At 43.3% G+C, this 20,389-nt stretch overlaps 1 protein-coding gene across 2 annotated transcripts; it reads left to right on the forward strand.

Moving 5' to 3' along the window:
• The first annotated feature begins 9,891 nt into the window (after positions 1-9,891).
• LOC131592596 (L-lactate dehydrogenase B chain) lies at positions 9,892-19,991 on the forward strand. Of its 2 annotated transcripts, none has more exons than XM_058864196.1 (8): positions 9,892-10,065; positions 11,503-11,634; positions 14,286-14,403; positions 14,881-15,054; positions 16,837-17,010; positions 18,270-18,387; positions 18,805-18,928; positions 19,644-19,991. In XM_058864196.1, exons 2-8 carry the CDS (start codon positions 11,509-11,511, stop codon positions 19,809-19,811), a joined length of 1,002 nt encoding a protein of 333 aa, XP_058720179.1. In that variant the 5' UTR covers positions 9,892-10,065; positions 11,503-11,508; the 3' UTR covers positions 19,812-19,991. The 2 variants fall into 2 exon arrangements, with proteins under 2 accessions (XP_058720179.1, XP_058720180.1); XM_058864197.1 differs by lacking the exon at positions 9,892-10,065 and adding an exon at positions 10,624-10,656.
• The last annotated feature ends 398 nt before the right edge of the window (positions 19,992-20,389 follow it).

A 20,389-nucleotide genomic window follows, 5' to 3' on the forward strand; every position in this document is an offset into this window, starting at 1 on the left:
AATCCAAACACCTGACACATTGGGGAAAAGTTACTTTAATTGTGAAAACAAGCAGATATTTGTCTAAACAACACTATAACTGTTTTAAGGAAGCAAATACAAGAGTGACTAGATATGAAATGTTTTACATCTGCTAAAGGAATTTCTTGTATTCATTTCAGGCAAGGACTACAGTAAGTGTTCCCACTGACATAAATGACCTAAATAAGGGTAAGTGTTACCCAAGGTAAAGAAGTTCACAAGCCCCTGAGACAACAAGGTTGCAGAAATGGGATCTTTGTCCTTGTGAGGGGTCATGTGAGCCAAGGAACATGGATTTACCTTCCAGAAGGGCTGGAAGCTACAAAGGCACTGGAATTGCTTGTGTCAGTGAGCAGTTCCAAATGCCTGTGGTGATCACATCCCTTCAGTTGTACTACAGCAGGACTTTTGGGTTTGCCTAATGGTTACTTCCAAAAGTATGTTAGTGGAGATTCCTCGTTAAGAAAATTTAAAACAAATTGTTTTATATAACTCTCTTTACCCATAATGCAAAGCTACTACAAAGCAGATGTGGCCATGAGATGAGATTTTTCCCTCTGAGGAATAAGCTTGAAATGAATGTTCCAGGCACTTTCCATGCTGGGATGCCAGAACTGAGGTGATCCAAATGTGTCTGGCTTAGATTTGGAGCTCATTCTGAAGCAACTGTGGCCAGATCTCCTCAAGGTTTAACCACCATCCCATCCTACAGTTGGTGTTGCTTTGGGGACTCCTTGTCAGAGAATCTTTAGGAATTCAGCCCTGTGAATTCCAGCAAACGACAGTTAGCAGCAAACTCCATCCCTAAGCTACTGACTGCTGGAGGCTTATCTGTGCTCTGATTCTATGATTGCCAGCTTTCCCTTAATTATCTCTCTTGGTAGACCATGAAACACAGTGAAAATAAACAGTAACAGAGGCTGTCATCCACAATGCTAATTATGCATTAAATGCTTCAGAGGTCCTGAGGTTTGTTTTTTTTTTTTGCTTCATAATAACAATCTCGCTTTCTTCCTCATTTGGCAGCAAATCCAATTACACATAAATTATAAACCCTCAGGCCTTGACACAACCTTTACAGCCCTTTTTATATTGCTCCTTGGTCCTGCTGTCTTACAGTTGGCCAAGCCTATCTGGAGCTATTTATTTGCTGTTGGTTTATATGCCTGCTGTAAAACATTCTATTCCCTTTGTAAGAAACCTCAAGAAGCTCTAACTCCAAGTTTTGGACTACAGAGTCTATAAAATATCCTGGGTTTATGTATTTTTGCCCCTAGTGGATAGACAATTAATGATAAAAAACTCCACACTTTCAGATAAGAAAAACAGTTGGAGCATGAGGGAAAAGAAAGAGCAGTCAACGTTTAGGTAAGGTTTCCTAAGGTTTTTTCAGGCAGAGAATTGATGAGCTTGAAGGGAGAATCAAAGGGAACTTAAATCTGGAGAGTCTATAGGAATTATTAAAGATTCTAGTCCTTTAATATACTTTACTGACATTGTGAGTGAAACAAAAATCTGCTCCATGGTCAAAAGAGAGACTGGATGACAGAAAAGAAATCATCAGTTGAGTTGTGATCATTACAAATACTTTGGGGCTGGGTATACAAAGCACACAAATATCACCCTGACACAGAATTCAAGACAGAGTAGATTTCTCTGAGAACAGGGCAATGCATAACATAGGAGGAGGATAAGATAGACAGGGTGGAGCTAGACTTAACATGTGAGACACCATGGCGTAAGATTGCTTGTGACATGATTGTGCCTGGAAACCTGAGTCAGATCCTGTGATCCCACAGCATAAAATGCCATGCCAATTTCTCAGAGACATGCCCCCTAAGCAACTTTAAATCTTCATCAAGCAGTGACACTTCCTGTTCCAGCTTGCATTTCCACTGGCTTCTAGGTTGAAGCTACAAGTAGAGGAAAGAGTAAAAAATACCACTGCCCTGGCATACTCTGAGCTGGCCAGCTAAAGAATTTATCCTACCAGGGAATAAATATGAGGATGACTGTTCTCAATAAAAACACATTCCAAGAAAGCTATCCAACTGTACGGCTCTGATCTTTATTTTCTACCTGAAGGAAACCATAGATAAGTGCAAGCTGGGTCATCTCCACTGTGGTTTTCAATCTTCAGACCATCTGGAAAGGGATAAGACTAATCAGGAGGCTCTGCACACTCTGAAGAGGAGTGGCAGCAAAGAAGGGCTTGTATGAAACTCATTTGGAAAGCACCCTTCATTTCCTGACCCAGATACCTGGAATAGGTGTGGGTTATCCCAGAGCCAATGAAGTCAGCACAGTGTAAATGTAAATGTCCAAGACACAGACTTAATTAGTTACATAATTGAACAGCCTCAGTGGCTCATGTACTTCAGAATTACTTTTATAAGGGATATTGCTGTTACCTGCTGCTTGAGATAGAAATATCTATAACCTATTGCAACACCAAATCCCACCTAATAAGACATTTCACCAGTGAAGAAGCACCCGGGTCTAAATAAAACTCCCAGAGCCACTGGCTGAGGCCCTGAACAGCCAGAAGCACTTAGAATTTCTCTTTTCCTATTTCTGTGGTAGCACTAGTGTCATTTTGCACCCTGAAGTACCATCAGTTCCTAAAGGACTGGCCAACCCCAGCATTACAGAGTCTTTGCAAGGATCCACTGAGTCCTATTGATATGGTAACCTGACCTGATTCAATTTTTCACATCTGCTAAGATCATGACAGAATTCATCATAGCTGGAGACCAGATGGGCAGCAAGCAGGCAGCAGAGGTAACCTGAGCTGGAGGTGGCACTCCTAGACCTGCTCCCTTTCCTTTGTTAGCCTGGGCACTCAGTGCTGCTATAAATACACAGCAGTCACTTGACCTTGGCAGTTGCTTTGGCTGCAATAATTTTCCTTTGCAGCTGGCAGGGGTTCAAGAGGAGCACATGCCCTGCTGACCTTGCTGCTCAGCTGGAAGGAATGACCTTCCCCTTGCTCTGATGGTGCAGCTTTGTGGCTGCCTTATGCTCAGCTAAGAAGTGCTAATCCCAAAAGAGTGATACCACCTCCTTTTCCCCCCTGCTACATGTTCCTACTCACTTCTCAGATTGAATCAGACTGAAAATCAATCGAATTTTTCCCCTCCAACAATTCAGCACACTTTCAAAATGAAGGGAAAGAAAATGCACTTTTAAGAATCAACCCATCTTTCCCCTGTGGCAGACGTGGATCAGAACACATGAGTCAAAATAACTTATATTTCTTCTTTCACTCAAGATGACTATACAACTATAAATATATGCTTTGTTTATCTAAAGGTAGATGAGAAAAACCCCATCATCAAAGTGTATATCCACCTCTCTTTTTTACAATTACCCACTGAAAAGTTTTCTAAGCCAGCTGACCAGAACCCTCATTGGGAGGTGAGCAGCCCTGCAGGCACTTCACCCTCTCAGCCTGTATTTTAGGATTAGTCATATTGCCCTCAGGATCATATGTCAGGTGCTGATATTCTGCCACTAATGTCTGTGAGGTGCTGTGTTTTCCCCAGTTAAATTCCTAGATCAACAGTTCACTGCTGAGCAAGCCCAGGATGGCTTCTGTCACATCAGGTTTCAGAATCACAGCCTCATGCCCAGCGGATCTTTCAATTAAATGTTTTCCTTTGCCAGGGAACCCTCCATGGGAGCAAAGGCTGTCCAAGGCAAGTGCCCACAGGCATCTTTCATGGCAAAAACAAGCAGAAGAGGGCGGGGCTCTTTCTGCATATTTGTTCTGCTTTCTTTTATTAGCCAACATCTTATAATGAGTATTTAGATAATATTACAGTTCACAAATGCTACATTAAAAAGCAACTGAGATGTTGCCCAGAAGTCACAACTGTATTTTTTTGTCATTAACAAAAAAATGAAGAAGAGCCCTGGCTGATTCTTAGAAGTGCCGCTGCTACAGCTAAAATCAATTTGAATTTTGTCAGAATACCACACTGTACCAGTAACACTTACTATATGGAGCAATGTAATGGTGCCATAGTGGAACAGTTCCCTTAGACACATGTCAGGTGTCCAAGGTGGCTGGGCTGATTCATCAGGTTTTCTATGCAGAGGTGACATAAACTGTCCCAGAAACAGGAGCTTGGTCTACAAGATGCGCCTCCCTGGATGAGACTCTTTCCACAGTCTAACTGCACTGCCAAATCCTTCCCCACACTGATGGAGTTTTGTAATGGGCAGAATTAGAGGGAGACAGAGAGAGAATACAAAGAGAACAGGAATAAGCACATGATGAGGATAAATCGTCCATGCTCGTGCAGCTTGTTAAGTTGCTCTCAGGACAGCAAAAACTTGTTTATTTTATTAAAGGTTATTAAAATTACCTTGTACAAACAGGGACAGTTTGTATTTCAAGTCCTTCATTCCATGAAGGATGTGGGGCTGTAGTTGCCCTGTAAGTGCAGTTTCTATCAAAGGGCAAGAAAATTTAATTATGTTTTGTACAACAACTGGAGAGAGAGTGGAATGTAATTTCTTTTGTGGGTTTATTTGATTTGAAAGGTGAGCACCACATCTCCAAACAGTTCCAGCAGCTACAGTGGTATTGAACATCACTTGTGACATAATGTAGGCAGGCACAATGTAATTTGAAATGTATTAAGCAGTGTCACTCTTTCAGTAATTTCATTGAGGAATAGGTTTGCAGAAATGAGTGACTAGAGGATGCATCAGGAAAAGTAAATAAATTTAGGAAATCACACAATTTTAAAGGGCTTTTAATCTATTCACTGATGAAGAAATACATGAGTGTGATGATCACTGAAGGCAGCAGTGAGAAAAGCACCAATCTGTAACTAGAGGGATGAAATTACTTACAGACAATTATTTTTTTATTAATAGATAAAAGTGCTTATTCCTCGCACCCACAAGCTTCTCTTATCTCTTCCTGAGCCATTTCAGCTCATTAAATCAGCAGAAAACTATCACGTTTGTTTCCTTTAAGCAATTTTTTGTTCATTAGCCAACTGACTGGGCTTGGGTAAGTGCCCAGCAAATACCAGACACAGTTCAGGAAGGTACAGGATGAAGAAGCACAGGGAGAGTCCCTTCCCTGTGTCATGGCTGGGAAACACTAAATCATTTCTCTGCCTCTCCTGTAACTTGAGTCTAAGTTAAGCTTGTGCTCGGAGCTTCTAAAGAAGGTTACATTTCCACAAACTACGGAAGGAGCTGGGGGTGTGGATAGTTTTCATGCAAAATGCTTCACTATTATTTAAAACTTTTAAAATAAACCACTTCTAGTTGCACTTTTGAGGCTTGCCTGATTTTGCAGAGCTCAGCTTTGGACTCAGCTCAACATCACCCTTGGTTGCTCTCTTCGTGGAGACAAATTTTAAGTGGGCACCTGTTAGATCCAACTTTGTTGCAGCCATCTGAAAGTTCCTGTCTCACTTGGCTTTGCCTACAGCATTACAAACCAAAGTGGAAGCTTGATTAGTTGATTGACTTGACTGGTTGAATAACTGAGCTATGTTTTATAGTTTGAAGGAGATTCCAAATGTGTCCACAGCTATATTCCCTAACCTTTTGTGTATGACCCTCTAGGATGACTGCTGGAAAACATAACTCTCCTCATTTCACAGGGAACTTGCACCTTGTTCCCACTTCCAGCAATGATTTCCCCCCTGCAAGCCCCTCTAACCAGAGGATAGAGGGTCAGGTGAAACTGTGACTGAGGACATTCCAGAAGCCTCCCCAGCATTCAGATGGAGATTGACACTGTGTTTGCCAACAGTTCTCTTCCCCCTCCCCAAGAATCCAACATCATCATGTTCCCTCACAGTGCCTGATCAAAGGAATTCTGCCAAATTCCATCAAGAAATTCCTGCCACTACAAGTCCACTCTGTGTAGAGTGAAAAGCTTGTCCCTAGAAAACTCAGATGCAGCAATGGAGGAAAACCTCTCTCAGTACTGGGAAATGTTAAATAATGCTTTCTGGAAGCTCAGCTGTGTCCACAGCTTTTTCCACAGAGCTTGCGCTCTGTGAATGGCAGTGCTGCGGGTCCAGAGTGCAATATGGCAAAGGTTCTTCAGATATCACTGGTTGCTTCCCAAACAGGAGGGCGGTCAGTCAGCCTTGACCCTCTAACATCAGCAATCTGCTTCAAAGGCAGTGGCTGCAAGCCTGTGACTGCTCTGGAGAGGTTTATGTAAACCACAGGCAGAGGTTTCTGTATAACAGGCAAAAATGTACTCAGTCTGTTTCCAGAATTACTTCTAACAAGGAAAATTGTAGGATCATGTAAGTGAAAGTCTAGGTGGGAGTGGGAGCAGTGAATCTGTTCTCCAGCAAAATTCACTGTATGCAATATCCAGACATGGGATTTCAAATAACATAACTTGGGAGTTTCTTCTCCCAGTACAACACACATACAAGGAAACCTGGATTCAGCTCCTAAAGAGGTAGTAAGTCCTACAGCTGTGGAACTACTTCAGAAGCCATTAAAGGCACAAGATGTGTTTCTATGTGAAGCACTACTGAAAAACTACTGTAATTCCATCTATTTTATTAGATATTATTTAGTAGGCAATTCTTACCTACGACCTCTCTGCTATTACAATAGTGCTGTAGAGGACTACTACAAAAATCTTTGTACAAAGATCAACTGAGGTGCTATATACCAGATATACTACACTTCATGTATGATTACAGGGGGTGATTGCATTGATGTAAAAAAAACTCTTCAGCATGAACACGGCCTTGCATCTGTGTCTGGAGAGGTGTTAGCCTGACAAGGCCATACTCACTCCTTCAGACATAAAAATAAAACCACAAAATCCATACATAAAAATCTTAGGACTACTAAGTTTTCTGAACAGTTAACCAATTCAGAGCAAAAAAAAAACAACCCATCCTTATTGTCTGGAAATTCATCTACTGATAAAAAAATCATTGTCTGTCTGTAATTTCAATTTCACATACTTTTACTTGCATATGCAAGCATTTGCATATGTTTGCCCCATTTCTGTCTTGTCAGTTTTTTTAGCAGCTGTAGTTTCTCCTGAACTTTTTAATGAGCCAGAGCTCATTAAATCAATGCCATTTAGTTCTTACAAACTGGGTGCTTTTACTTAGCTAACTGTAAAACTTACCACCATTTGTTTCCTCTGGTATCAAAGATACTAATTAAATAAGATCATCACATTTCACTCCTTTTGCACTATAGTCCCCAAGCTCATGATGTGTTTGGTTTGTTTTGGTTTTTTTAATTAACTCTGTTCTAAAGCACTTAACTATTATGAGTGTATTATCTGTTTACACTGTCTAATCTTTAAACAAAAATTAAACAGAAAGTTGGTTTGCTGCCAAAACTAAGGAGCTGTTCCTTCAAACAAAACCAGGGAAAAAGAAGCTTGTGAGCTGCCACTCCAAGATAATTTTTCTTTATTGCATGATGTATTTTCCCTCCAAATGGCACATCCAGGTGAAGAAGCACAGAATTAACATAGGCAGAATTTTAATTCAGCATCTGCCAGCATTGCATGTGACAGCAATTAACAATTTCCAGCAGATTAATTCAGTTCTCCGTATTTTGCAAACCCAAACATCTAATTCTTTTCCCTCCATTACATCCACATGCAATAATTAGTGCTTAGAACACATCCATCCTGTAGGCTAAAGATGTGATCCACCAGGTCTAACACAGTGAGAGAGAATCTTTACATTTCCATCAGCCCTACATCCCATCCTGTGTTATAATGGATTCCATCCCTTCCTACCTTAAATTCTTCATGACTTAGGGCTACAGTCGTCATCAGAACATCAGCATCTTGCTGTGTGAAAGAGTCCCATGAATAGAGTTTTTCAACTGAGAACTCTCCTTTTTTAATCAGGTTTAAGGGTAGTTTTGGAAAAAAGAAACAGCAGGGGAATCCTATCTACTTTCATCTTGGGAAGATGACAGGACAGATGGAAGTAGTGAAGTATCTCAGATTTATCTAATGACACACTTTGTATACAACCCAAAAGTTGAATGTGACTAAAATGTATATGCAAAATATATGTTGTAACTATGGTTACCAGGAAAATTTATTTACACTGTGTCCCTTGACATTAGGGTTTGTTTTTTCTGGAGAACTGCACTGCATCAAAAATGCCAATGTTGCCAAACAGGAGCTGAACTTTGAAACTGTGACCTGTCACCAGGAGACTTTCTGTGTGACCTTGCGGAGATCTTTTCACCTCTCTGTGCCTCAATCCTCCACCATCTGGAACAATAAGTAAATAAATAATTAAGAGCGGGAAGAGGGAGCAAGCTTCTTTCTTCCAACTACTGTCTTGCTCCTGCCATGTCTATTTAGATTGAAAGGACTTCAGGGAGGGAATTAAATACCCCGTGCTTTTAGCATTGCATGCGAAATGAAGCCTGATCTAAATGAGGGCCCAGAATAGCTGTTGTAACCTGTGGTAAATGGTACAGTCTGCCTTTTAAAGCCTTAATATCTTGCAAATAGGAATGTAGCATTTCACTCTCTAATTCTAAGTGCTACTGTGCTACTGTGATTATTGAAAGTTCCTAAGGAGAGAGAAGGATCCTGTCCAAAGAAAACACAATACAGTGCTGAATGCTCCTCACAACAGGCACTGGCAGGACAAGGACCATTGGTTACAGTTCAGGAATTAAAAAAACTTCCTCTGGTCGTTCCCTAACCTCTCCAGAATATTTTTATCTCCCTTCCTCCCTATTTCCTTAAATTTCAGCTGTTCATGTTCCTGTTGTGATTATAGAAGATAGATTTTCTGACCCTTACGTTTCATTGTGTAATTATTATTTACCTCCAGCTCCCATTGCAGCTGTAATTTCAAAGTCTTGAATTGATTTTCTTACAGCAAGCTGCTACCTGAAGTGTCATGTGGATAGCTTAACTAATTTCTTTCCCTGCAGTGGACCCTTTGCAACGTCAAACAATGTGAAGAAACAAAGAAGGCCACAGTTAGACAGTGATTTCAAACCAGCATGGATCTGCAGGGATCTGCTGCCCAGAAAAGCAGGTTTCATCCTTTGCTCACCACCACGTTCACCACCTCTCTCATGCTCACATCATCATTTGGCTGCTTGGTGAGCCACAGGGAATTAATCCAAATATTACTAAACCCGGCAAAATATCTGGAAAAAAATAAAATAAAATAAAATAAAATAAAACTTTAAACTAGCTGCAACAACAGAATAAAAATAATAAAGTTGAAAAAAAAAGAAAAAAAAAAAAGAAAAAAAAAGAGGTAGCCACAGTTGCAGGCAGAGCTAGGCACTCTGCCTAGTCCCATTTAACCCAGTGACTTATTTGGGAGGACTCTGGAATCTACTGTTCTGTTTTCCCTCTTCTGAGAGAGACTAAATCATGTTCCATGTGATGAGGAACCTAAAGTTTTCTGTTTTCTTCCCCACTGGAACTAATTGCATACTATTTAGTGTTTTGTTTCTACTTTCTTCCTTTACAGGTAGAAAGACGTAATGTTACAGCACTAGATGAAAACACTATTTGCTATATTTTGCTTGCTTTGGTCCTGGAGGAATTCCAAGAAATCATTTCCTTCTCTACTCGGCAGCAGTGGCCTATTGTACACACGGTTTTTCAGTTTGTGTGTTCCCTGGGCCTGAGGAAAATACCTGACTCTTATTGCTACTTACAGTGCCGGGTCTGCTTATTATTTTAACAAGGCGTTAAACTACATTCACGCTTATTACCATTTTAAAGGGATGCTCTACTGGATATCGCTAAATAGAATGAATGTGATGCAGGTTTGGCCGAAGCCCAAGGAGAGGGAGGAGGCATGGTGGTGAGGCTCGGCTCAGGTTACATTCCTTGTTGGCCTGCCTCAGGTTACATCCCTTATTCCGGCCAAGACATCGCTCCCTGCCTCCAGGAGGGATTCGTCCAGCCACCAGAAATCCAACCGGAGTCAGCCCCAAGGCAGATATCAGCGAGCGCAAAAATCAGATACCCGTGACTGAGGAGATATCCCCAACTTGAGCAACCTCGCCCCGAAAGATCAGGTAAAGTACTTTATTTTCCCCGTATTTTAACCTCCCTTCCAACGACTCTGGCCAAGCCTGTGGCTCTGTGATGCCAGGAACCAACAGCCCCGTCGTCCCCTGTGAAAATGACGCTGCCGAGGCCACCAGTGCCCGCTCCCCAGAAGCATCGCTGCTCCCGGCCGCGCACCCAGCGGGGCCACAGCTCCAGGGACGGGCCGGCACTGCGCCACTGCGGGGCCGCGACAGCGACATCCTTGAGGCTCCGTCCTTGGCGGGGATTGAGCGCGCGTCCGCCGCCTCCCCCCAGTGCGCGGCTGGGACCGCCCCTTCCGCTGCGGAGCGCTCATTGCCCGAGACCCGAGCCCCGAACTCCCTTCGCCTCTTTCCGCTGCGGAGCGCTCGCTGCTCGAGCCCCGGGCTCCCCGCGCCGCTCCCGTTGCGGAGGTGCGGAGCGCTCGTTGCCCGAGCCCCGCGCCGCTCCCGTTGCGGAGCGCTCGTTGCCCGAGCCCCGCGCCGCTCCCGTTGCGGAGCGCTCGTTGCCCGAACGCCGCACCTGCTCCTCGCTCGTTGCCTGAACGCTCGCCGCTCCTGCGCTGCTCCCACTGCCCGGTGCGTACGGGGAGACCCCGCTCCGGGACGGGGGCTGCTGGATGCCCGCCCAGCCGGCCCGTCACTGTTGCCCCGGGTGGCTCGATCCCGCCGGGGTTGTGCCGTTGCCGCGGGCCGAGCATCCCTGCGTGGGCAGCGGGTGATGACTGGGGTGGCCGCGCCTGGCTCGCCAGGGTTGTTGTGGGGGTCTGGAGTGGCCGGAGCCGAACTGCGGTTCCCAGATATTTGGGTTGGGGTTTGGGGCGGCCGGAGCCAGGCTGCGGGCCCCGAGGATTGGCGTCTGGGATGGCTTAAATTGGGCTGTGGCTGCCGAGGGTTTGGGGTGGAGGCCGGAGCCGGGCGGTGGCTCCGGGCTGGTCCCCAGCCGTGCTCAGGGTGCCCCGGTGCCCCTGGCTGCCCTACGGCCTGGCGCGGCCGTGGGCTCCGGGGAGCCTCGGGGGCCCGGGGAAAGGAACCGGGGAAGCCCCAGCCCGCTCCCTGCGACCCGGCTGGCTCGTGGTGTCCCATCCCGGAGCCCTGGTATGCCGAGGGGTGAATGCCCAGGGCCCGGCAGCGGTGATGGCATTTCTCCCTCCGGCGAGCGGCCCTGGGAATGCCGTGAGCGGGGTGTGCTGCCGAAACCTCCCCCGGTCAGCCCCTGGCCGGGCACAGGCAGGGCCCAGAGCCCCGCGGTGTGTGGGTGGTGTGGGGTGACTCGTGGCTGGGAAGGAGCCCTGCGAGCAAGGGCAGCGTGCCTGGAGCCGCCTTACGTAAAGGCGGCTGTGGCAGGTGACTCCTCCATTCAGAACATGACTTTCAGCTCCCTCTGGCCCGCTCTGATCCACATCTTTCTGTTTCTCCTCACAGAGCACCATGGCCACTGTCAAGGACAAGCTGATCAGCCCCATTGCGGAGGCATCCAAGGTTCCCAACAACAAGATCACGGTTGTGGGGGTTGGCCAGGTTGGGATGGCCTCTGCTATCAGCATCCTTGGAAAGGTACGGCTCAAGGACAGCGTGCTCTCCAAGCTCCTGTGCTGTATGCTTTGCACAGCCTGTCTTAGCAAAGGGTGGGACGTTTGGGAGGTTGGCACAGGAATGAATCATTAGCAGTTTGGGTAGGCAAGCAGTGACCTACAAGCCTGACCTCCGCATTCAGCCTCTCCTTGTTCTCTCACCTTTCTGTCTGTGCTTAGCAGTAAATGTCTCTTTAGGCAGAATGATTTTCCCAGCTGCTGGGAAAATGTAGGTAGAACTGACTCAGCAGCCCCTGCCAAACTTCTCATTCTTGTCTTAGTTTTTTTATTCTCCCACAGCAGAGCTGGAGTTTGCTTGGTGAGGGAGCTCTGGGCAAAGAATGGGGACAGAGCAAAAATCTAGGTGAATTACAGGATAGGAATTAAGAGGGTTTGCTTTTTATTATTTTATAGAATATGTGCCCTAGTAGCTGAAAATAATGCTATCCCCCTCAGCAGCTTTTTGATTTCTCTTAAGCCCTTTTTGCTTGTTTATGTGACTTTATTTTTTCCAGAGGGGTATAAGCTAGTTTTTAAATAACTAAAAACAGAGGGCTGGACTTACAGGTTATTATGATTTTTCCTATTACTGGTTTGTGGGATATTTTTGTCAAATCTCATGGTGCAGTCTTTGAGCAAAGTAAAGGCTTATTAATCAACGAAGATGTCCTGTTCTTTGCACTTAGTTTTTAAAGAATATTGTGAATTCATTAATTTGAAAAGATGGAAACTGCAGATTTTTTTTTTGTTTTTAAAAGAGGGCATCAGCAGATGTACCCTGCCCCCTTGCAGAGGCAGATCTTAAATCAGATATCTCACAGTCAGATGAAAAATCTTGGTTGTACGAATAAACTAGATGTATTAATAAATAAGTAAAGAATAAATCTAATGGAAAAACAGGGATAGTTCATTGTGGGTTTTTAGATTTATATTTTTAAGCACATTATTGCCTCTCATGGTCTGAATTCAGTTGGTTTTGAAGTGCTGTAACCTGTGAGGGAGCCAGGTGATGTTACCACAAACTGCCACAGTTCAGCATTCATTTATTGCATTTCTCTAAGCAGGATCAAACTGCGTTGTCAGATACCTAAGCACAAAGTTTTAATGTTAATGATCAGTATGGACCAAACCCAGAATAAGAACTGGTTTTAAATTCTTCAAGCATGGATGATGACATGGAGTTTATTTTAGTCAGGCTTCTGCTTTTACTCTCTCACATCTACAAGCTGCAGTATAAAATGTTTTTATAATAAAACCGTCTGATTCTTGTAGCTGAATTATAATAATGTAATAGAATCATTTGGGCTGGAAAAGATCTCTTATGATGATTGAGACCTACCAACCCAGCACTGCCAAGTCCAGCATGTCCTCAAGTGCCACATCTAAAAGTTTTATAAACACATCAAAGGATTGTGACCTACCAGCTTCCCTGGGCAGTCTGTTTCAATGCCTGACCACCCTTCTGGTGATGAATTTTTTCCTCCTATTCAATCTAAACCTCCCCTGGCACAGTCAGTATCCTGTCCCTTGTTTCCTGGGTGCAGAGCCTGACCCTCCTGGGCTGCCCCCTCCTGTCAGAGTAAGAAGGTCCCTCCTGAGCCTCCTTTTCTCCAGGCTGAGCTCCTCCAGCTCCCTCAGCTTCTCCTGATGGTCCAGCCCTTTCCACAGCTACCCTGGACACGCTCCAGCCCTTCAATGTCTTTGTAGTGAGGGAACACAGGATTTGAGGTGTGGCCTCACCAGTGCCAAGCCCAGGGGGACAGTCACTGCTCTGGTCCTGCTGGCCACACTATTCCTGATACAGCCAGAATGCCTTTGAACTTTTTGGCAAGCTCTGCTGGCACATGTTCAGCCACTGCTGCCCAATATGGTGTGGGTTTGACTTGTGCAAGATGCTTGGCTCTAGTACTGATTTCAGATTGTTGGTGTGGTATTAAATATATAAATTTGCATGACTCTAAAACTTTCACTATAACCAAATATAACCAAATGACCAAATATAACCAAATAATCAAAATTGGTTATTTACTTCCGGCTCAGTTAGAGACAAATCATTGATGTTACCATACTGATTTAGAAATGGAAGCTATATCTGTTCTGCAATGTTAATACCACACAGTAGCTCCTCACAGTAGAGAAAAACAGCCCAAGAATCATTTTTCTCTCAATTTTAGTGTTGAGAAAGTCTGTTCCCATTGTATATTTTTGTGAAATGAATTGACTGATGGCATGTTGAAAGAGAATACTTATTTGATAATTACGTGGTGTGTTCTTTCAGTTATTTAAATATTTAAAACAGGCCTATTTTCTGGATAGATTTAGAGGGTTTGCCACAACTCTGAAAGATGCAACTTTTTTCCAAAGGTAATAACTAAACTAAGAAGTGCTTTCCTAGCAATGGGTTGGCTGTGCACTGTGTTTGGAAAGTCTGAGTGAGTTTCATGAAGCTGTGCTGTAGCAGCCTCTGATTTTGTGAGATGCATCAGAAGACCAAGATAGGGCTGGTTTATTTGGAGAAGAGATGCTTTCAGATGGGTGAAATGTGTTACTTTAAAATGTAATTCAGCTCAGCTCTGGGTTAACTTTAAAATGCATGTGAACTACTTCATTGACTCCAAATTTTGCTGTTTTCAGGGTCTTTGTGATGAGCTTGCTTTGGTTGATGTTATGGAAGACAAACTAAAAGGAGAAATGATGGACCTGCAGCACGGGAGCGTGTTCCTTCACACTCACAAGATCGTGGCAGACAAAGGTGCACTTCACTTTCTTTGATTTAACACTGATATTCTGTGACTTTGCTTAATAGTGGAGAATTAGTTAGGCAGTCCCAAAGAACTCTTAGGATTTGGCATTGAAGAAGTCGAAATGTGTGAGTTGGAGTGAGGATGAACACCATACTGGGAGTGGCTCTCTCTTACATCTCTTTACAATTTGGGGCTTGTTTAATGTAATTGATTTTAGTGAAACTGTATGTAGAAGAAATAGTATTATTTTCATAGTGGAAATAAGAGTCAGAATGGTTAAGTGTACTCTCAACACCCACATATTGATATATTAGGTCAGTGTTATGAGATGGTGCTGGCTTTCAAACTGATGTCTTGTGTTTTTGGGTTTGAATGCAATGCACAGTGCAGAAGCTCCCTGTAACTCTGGTATTAACACAGTGCTACTGGAATTCGTGGAATTGTTTTAAATACCCTCTCTATCTTCTCCCCTGTTTTCTGGTTAGACTATGCTGTCACTGCCAACTCCAAGATCGTGGTGGTGACTGCAGGAGTCCGTCAGCAGGAAGGGGAGAGTCGGCTCAACCTGGTGCAGAGGAATGTGAACGTCTTCAAATTCATCATTCCTCAGATTGTCAAGTACAGCCCCAACTGCATCATCTTGGTGGTTTCCAATCCAGGTAAGGCAATCTTTTCCTATATACTTACATATTTGGTTTGGCAAGATAAAACATTAGTTTGTTCTCAGAAAATCTCTTCACATACAAATTTTTGAAACTTAATAGCTTTTTGCAGACATCTGATGGTACAGATAAATAACTCTGTACTTTCTGATGCTCTCTTTATTCAGAACTTGTCGTGTTGTCCATATTTTAAAAGAATGCTTTGTGATAAATACTTAGGTTCTTTGCATACTTTGGCTTAAGCAATAGAAGGTTTAAATTTTTTTTCTCTAATGGATAGCTTTTGTGTCTGGATAGGATAGGGCTGTTTTTCAGCATGAAGAATTGTCCTATAGTCATGGCTATGTTTTCAAGAAAAAGAATTTGCATGCTGAAGGCTATGGTAAAACAAGGGCTGATTGTATTCCACTGTTTAGTTAAAACAGAAAAAGAGTTAATTATGCATATTTGTGTGTTCACTTGCAAGTATCTCATTGCACTGAAACAGTTTGGATATTTGGATGTCTAAAGGTGACTGTAAATGTTCTGATGGGCTTTGTAGGGCATCCCTGTAGGGTTGTCTTTGCTTACTTCAACATCTGAAGCCAGCACTGAAGAACCGTGGTGATGAAGTGACACTGCTTTTAAAGATAACCTGGCAGAGTAGAACCAGTGTATGCTCTGTTGGGGGTTGAGTAATTTGGTGGTGTACAATTAGCCAGTGTTTTGAGCAAATACAGTAACTTGCAGCAGTTTTAATCACTTACCTGAAAACCAAACTGAGACAAAGATCAGGCTGTTCTTGTTGTAGCAAGGTTGAATTCAACCTGTCAACTTCTCTCCAGCAGAGCTGCAGGAGGAGAACTGCATGATGCTTTTTCAGAATTATTTTTATAATCCTTTGTTTTCTCAGTTTGTGGGGTTTTGTCGACTAGTCTTATGTAATGAAGGTCATTGTGACCCCATGAGAAGGGACTTCAGAGGTGTAATCTTAGTGCCCTTCCCTGCCCCAACTGAAGCTGTAGGGAACATGCCTCTTGTGAGGTATGAACTGTGCTTTCGTGCCTGACCAGAGCAAATAATGCATTTCAGATCTGTCTACACAAATGTGTTGCCTCCTGAGAACTGCCTGGCTCCTCAGAGTTGGAGTCAGTTCCTGCAGCCTGGTTATTGTTGTTACTTTGAGCTGTGGATTTGAGGTTTTTCTCTCTGTTCACATCCTTCTGTCTGCCCAACCTAGCTTTGGATTTTTTCCTAAAACTGTATTTTTAGAAACACATGAAGCTAAAGCACATTGCTCATCTGGCTTTTCATGCTGCAGAGGTGGTAGATTCAGAAAGTGCTTAGTGCAAAAATCAAGAAATTAAACTAAAGGAATTTCCAACTACAAAGAGTATGTAAATCTCAGACTTTTGATTGTAAATTGTTTAACCTGTTGTCATGATGGTGAACTGGAAGGGAACATTATTCAGGAAATTGCTGAAATGTTTTATCCCCATGAGATCAGTCCCAGTTCTGAATGCCATAGGGCTTTAATTGTGACCAAAAAAAGTGTGACCAACTTTAGCTGGCAGGAATCTATTCTCTAAAGACCTTCCTCAAATTTTCTTAGGACCCATCAAGCTACTGTTCAAAATTTCAAGCACTGTATCCATTTTAATTCCCCAAACAGTCAGATCCAAAATTCCTTTACCAGTGAACACAGCTGTTTTGAGTCCTCTTGATTGCCCTGCTATGCTCAGTAAGGAGCATTCTTGGTGTGAGTGGAGTTTCATTTGCCATGCATGCTTTTCCTTTCAGTGGATATATTAACCTATGTCACATGGAAGCTGAGTGGGCTGCCAAAAAACCGTGTGATTGGAAGTGGCTGCAATCTGGACACAGCCAGATTCCGTTATCTGATGTCTGAGAAACTTGGGATCCATCCAAGCAGCTGCCATGGCTGGATCTTGGGAGAGCACGGTGATTCCAGTGGTAAGGAGCAGTTCTGACCTCCCTGGGAATGAGCAATACCATATCAGAGGTTGAGGCCTGAGGTTTGTTACAGGATTCTGGAGGAATAGCTACAGTTGAGCTTGAGTAACTTGGTACTTTGCTGTATTTTTATGAAGATTAGAGTTGAGAGAAGTACAGGAAATCTACCTATACATATTTAATAATTACGATTGTGGCTGTACAATTAAAGCCTGGAACTGAAAGGGCCAATTTTATGAGGTTCTGTTGTGAAGGCTACAGCTTGGTCCTCCTCTTTATCCTCAGTTTTTGGAGTACCATTCAATAGCCTGTAGCACAGTTCTCCTCTGAAATCACTATCAGCACTTGCTAGGTCAATAGCATAGCTTGTTACTGGCTAACAAAATTATCCCTTACCTTATTTTGTGACTTTTCTCCTTGTTGTTTGAAACAGAGGTAGTTTTAAGATGTGAAATCAAAACAGTTTATCTGTCCTAATTCAGTTCGTGTATTTCATGTCTGAAATACTGCAGCAGAAAGTTTATGTAGATTGTTACTGCTTTATATTTTTGTGCTGTGTATTTCTAAGGGAGCCACCTCTTCATTGTCCCTTTGCATTTGATCAAAGTGCAGTGTCTGATACTGATAGCTGACAGCAGCAGTTATTGTAATCACTCCTACACCGATGGAAGCAGAGTTTGGCTGAGCACATGCAGAGCTTATCCTGTGTCAGTGTCACAGCTGGTTTTGCTTTGAAGTAACTCCAAATTCCTGCTTACTTCCCCGAAACAGAGACTGAGCCTACCTCTGAGCTTCCATGATGCAGGGAGAGGTGCAAATTCCTTTCTTGATATTCTAAGCTTGCTTATTGTTATCCTCTTACTTGTGTAAATAAGAATGGACTTCTTGAAGGCCAATCCTAAGACTGATTAGTGAAACTGCAAATGTTGCAGGTGTGAGAAAAATCAGTTCTAAAAGGCTGAGTAGCTAAAATCTGCCTTTTTACTAGAATTTGATGTTTCTGAGTTCAGAAACTTCCAGGGTCTGAAAGTTTGCTGTCACATGTTACAAGTGACTTGTAAAAGTGCCAGTACTAAAACAGTCTCATGTTTGACTCCCAGACTTCTCAGATTCAACTGTAGCTAATAAAAACTTAAAACCTGCCTCAACCATTGTTGTGATTCTGGCTGCTCCTACTTTGCTTCCAATTATTTTAGCTAGGAAAGGTGGAGGAGGAGTTGCCAAGTGCTGTTGGCACTGATGTCCTGCCTCTGTTGCAGTGGCTGTTTGGAGCGGAGTGAATGTGGCAGGGGTTTGCCTCCAGGAGCTGAATCCTGCCATGGGAACTGACAATGATCCTGAGAACTGGAAGGAGATCCACAAACAAGTGGTTGCAAGGTATGATGAATGTGGATGGATGCCATGCTGACAACAGTTTGTATGCACTCTGCCTCTGTTCTGGTGCAGCTTTCATGCTCTCTTAGGTAGAGCATTGCTTGAGTGAGTGGGACCGTTTTTTTAAACAGAACAGAACAGAAATTCATGATTTCAGCTGGTAAGGTTTGTTGTCCTGCAGAGAGGTAAGTTATTGCGTAACAAACCTACTCAAGTGCTGGAGCACCTAGAGCTGTGGGTTCTTGTTTTCCAGATGAGCTTCTTCAGTGGGTAACTTTGTTCAAAGGGCACAAGCCCAGGAAAAGATAGCGTGTTTCTGTGAGCAGTGCTGGAATTGGGGAAAATTCTGTTCAGGGATGCAGGAGAGTTTGTGTAAGAATTGATACTTCTCCATGAAGTTGTATTTCAATGTTTCCTTAGTGCCTACGAGGTGATCAAACTAAAGGGATACACGAACTGGGCTATTGGCTTTAGTGTGGCTGACCTCTGTGAGACCATACTGAAGAACCTGTTCCGGATTCATTCAGTTGCTACTCTGGTAAAGGTAAGAATTGGTGGCTACTTGGACACTCTGGCTCATTTTATTGTTCTGGACAAGCTAAATAGCCTCAATTAACAAGGTGCTGAATCTTTGTAGAAGCTTTGTAAAATACTACTTTGAATTTCAAATGGCAGCTTACTATTGCTGTTTCTTCTAGGCTGATCTCAGCCTACTCTCACAAGTATGGAGCTGAAAATAAAGTTCTCTGTGCAGACCTACCCTTTTGTGAAGTTTTGCCATGTATGGCATATGCAGATTCCTTGAAAGGACGTTTCAGTGTAAAAGCGAAAGTTTTCTTGCAGGTCCAGCTGTGATTCCAGGAACCACTGTCCTTTTATAGCTGGTGTAACTGGCTGCATGTGGTCTGTACCAGCTCCACAAGCTCTGCTGCAGCAGGGGCTCTGAGCAGGGGGAACTGCTCCCTCTGTTGGCCTGTCCTAATCCTGTGTCTAAATCTTTTCAGCTCCTTGCTATATAGAACTAAAAGTGAAAGAGGTTTGAAGGTGGGGTTTCTGCCATCAGCTGTTCGGTATTGCCAGGCATTTGTTTCAGAACAGCTCTATACTATCTATTTTCTTGAATACTTCGTGGCTGAAATTTTTCTACAGGTTGTAAAACAATGGTTTTTGAGCTCTGCTCTGAGGAGGTTCTCTGCAGCATAAACCAATCACAGATCTGTGGTGACAGGCCTGTGTCTGATCTCTTTTGTTTGTGACAGGGCATGTATGGCATTCAGAATGAAGTCTTCTTGAGCCTGCCTTCTGTCCTAAGTGCCTCTGGCCTGACAAGTGTCATCAACCAAAAGCTGAAGGACGATGAGGTGACCCAGCTGAGGCAGAGCGCAGACACACTGTGGAACGTCCAGAAGGATATCAAGGATCTGTAACTCGTGAATGTTAGGTTCCAGCAATATAAAAACAGCATGTTGTTTGTAGATGTGGGCTCTACTCACTGTATATCTCAATGGTTAACATGAAACGTTCTTCCAGACTTTGGTCCATGGTAGCTAAATTTAAGCTTGCTGTAACGCACAAACCCTATGAACAAATAAAGCAATTTTCAGGCATCTTTGGTTGTCCTAGTGACTTTTTCAGTATGTTAATTATCTGCCTGTTATAAATTCATATTGTGGTGTTAGCTTTTCACAAGTATTAAGATGAATGTTACATGTATAATGTTAGAATGGCTTTTGCTGTGTGAATGTAGTCTTTTACTCCTGCTATTAGCAAGAATTTAGGTGTAGGCCAGAATAATTTAGGTGTTATGCTCAGGTCCTGCCTGAAAGGGCAGGATAACCTCCATTGAACAGATGATGGGGCCCAGGCTGCTGTCAACACTCACCGCCTGTGGAAGAAGAAGCCAAAGCCCAAATTAAAAGATGATGAGAAAGGAATTAAAACCGCAAAGCCAAGAAATGCGCATGCTCTAGAAAAGTGGATCCAAGGAGTGGCTATGCAAAATAGT

This window comes from Poecile atricapillus, chromosome Z, assembly GCF_030490865.1.
Source record: "Poecile atricapillus isolate bPoeAtr1 chromosome Z, bPoeAtr1.hap1, whole genome shotgun sequence".
Classification (NCBI taxonomy): domain Eukaryota; kingdom Metazoa; phylum Chordata; class Aves; order Passeriformes; family Paridae; genus Poecile; species Poecile atricapillus.